Source organism: Geospiza fortis, unplaced genomic scaffold (genome assembly GCF_000277835.1).
Source record: "Geospiza fortis unplaced genomic scaffold, GeoFor_1.0 scaffold82, whole genome shotgun sequence".
In the NCBI taxonomy this organism is placed as follows: Eukaryota; Metazoa; Chordata; class Aves; order Passeriformes; family Thraupidae; genus Geospiza; species Geospiza fortis.
The window spans coordinates 55,032-55,634 of record NW_005054685.1 but is presented as its reverse complement, the minus strand read 5'-3'; the positions used below and the strand labels follow the sequence as shown (position 1 = coordinate 55,634).

The 603-nt window shown below is 61.5% G+C and overlaps 1 protein-coding gene across 1 annotated transcript in view; it reads left to right on the top strand.

The window, feature by feature from the left end:
* PRIM1 (DNA primase subunit 1) overlaps window positions 1-603 on the top strand; it is an 11,762-nt gene that overhangs the window by 2,614 nt on the left and 8,545 nt on the right. The window contains exon 4 of the mRNA XM_031065128.1: window positions 296-432. Coding sequence (XP_030920988.1) covers window positions 296-432 — 137 coding nt within the window. The remainder of the gene's footprint in view (window positions 1-295; window positions 433-603) is intronic.

The following is a 603-nucleotide window of genomic DNA, read 5'->3' as shown; positions in this document are numbered from 1 at the left end:
CAAACCCCACCTGGCCCCCCCCAAACCCATCTGTGCCCCCCCAAAACCCATCTGTGCCACTCCAAACCCATCTGTGCCACTCCAAACCCATCTATGCTCCCCGAAACTCATGTGTGCCCCCCCCAAAACCCATCTGTGTATACCCCAAACTCCATCTGTGCCCTCCAAAACCCACCTATGGCCCCTCAAATCCCATCTGTGCCCTCCCAAACCCACCTATGGCCCCCCCAAAACCCATCTGTGCCCCCCCCAAACCCATCTGTGCCCCCTCCAAACCCCATGTGTGCCCCCGCAGAGGACCTGGGCGTGCGGCACCGCCTGTGGGTGTACTCTGGCCGGAGGGGTGTGCACTGCTGGGTGTGCGACGACAACGTCAGGAAATGGTCCCCAGCTCTGAGGGCAGCTGCTGTGGAGTACCTGAGCCTGGTCAAGGTGGGTTTGGGGGGTTTGGGTACCCCTGACCCTGGTGAAAGTGGGTTTGAGGGGATTTGGGTGCCCCTGGGCCTGGTCAAGGTGGGTTTGGGGGGTTTGGGTACCCCTGACCCTGGTGAAAGTGGGTTTGAGGGGATTTGGGTACCCCTGGGCCTGGGCAAGGTGGGTTTG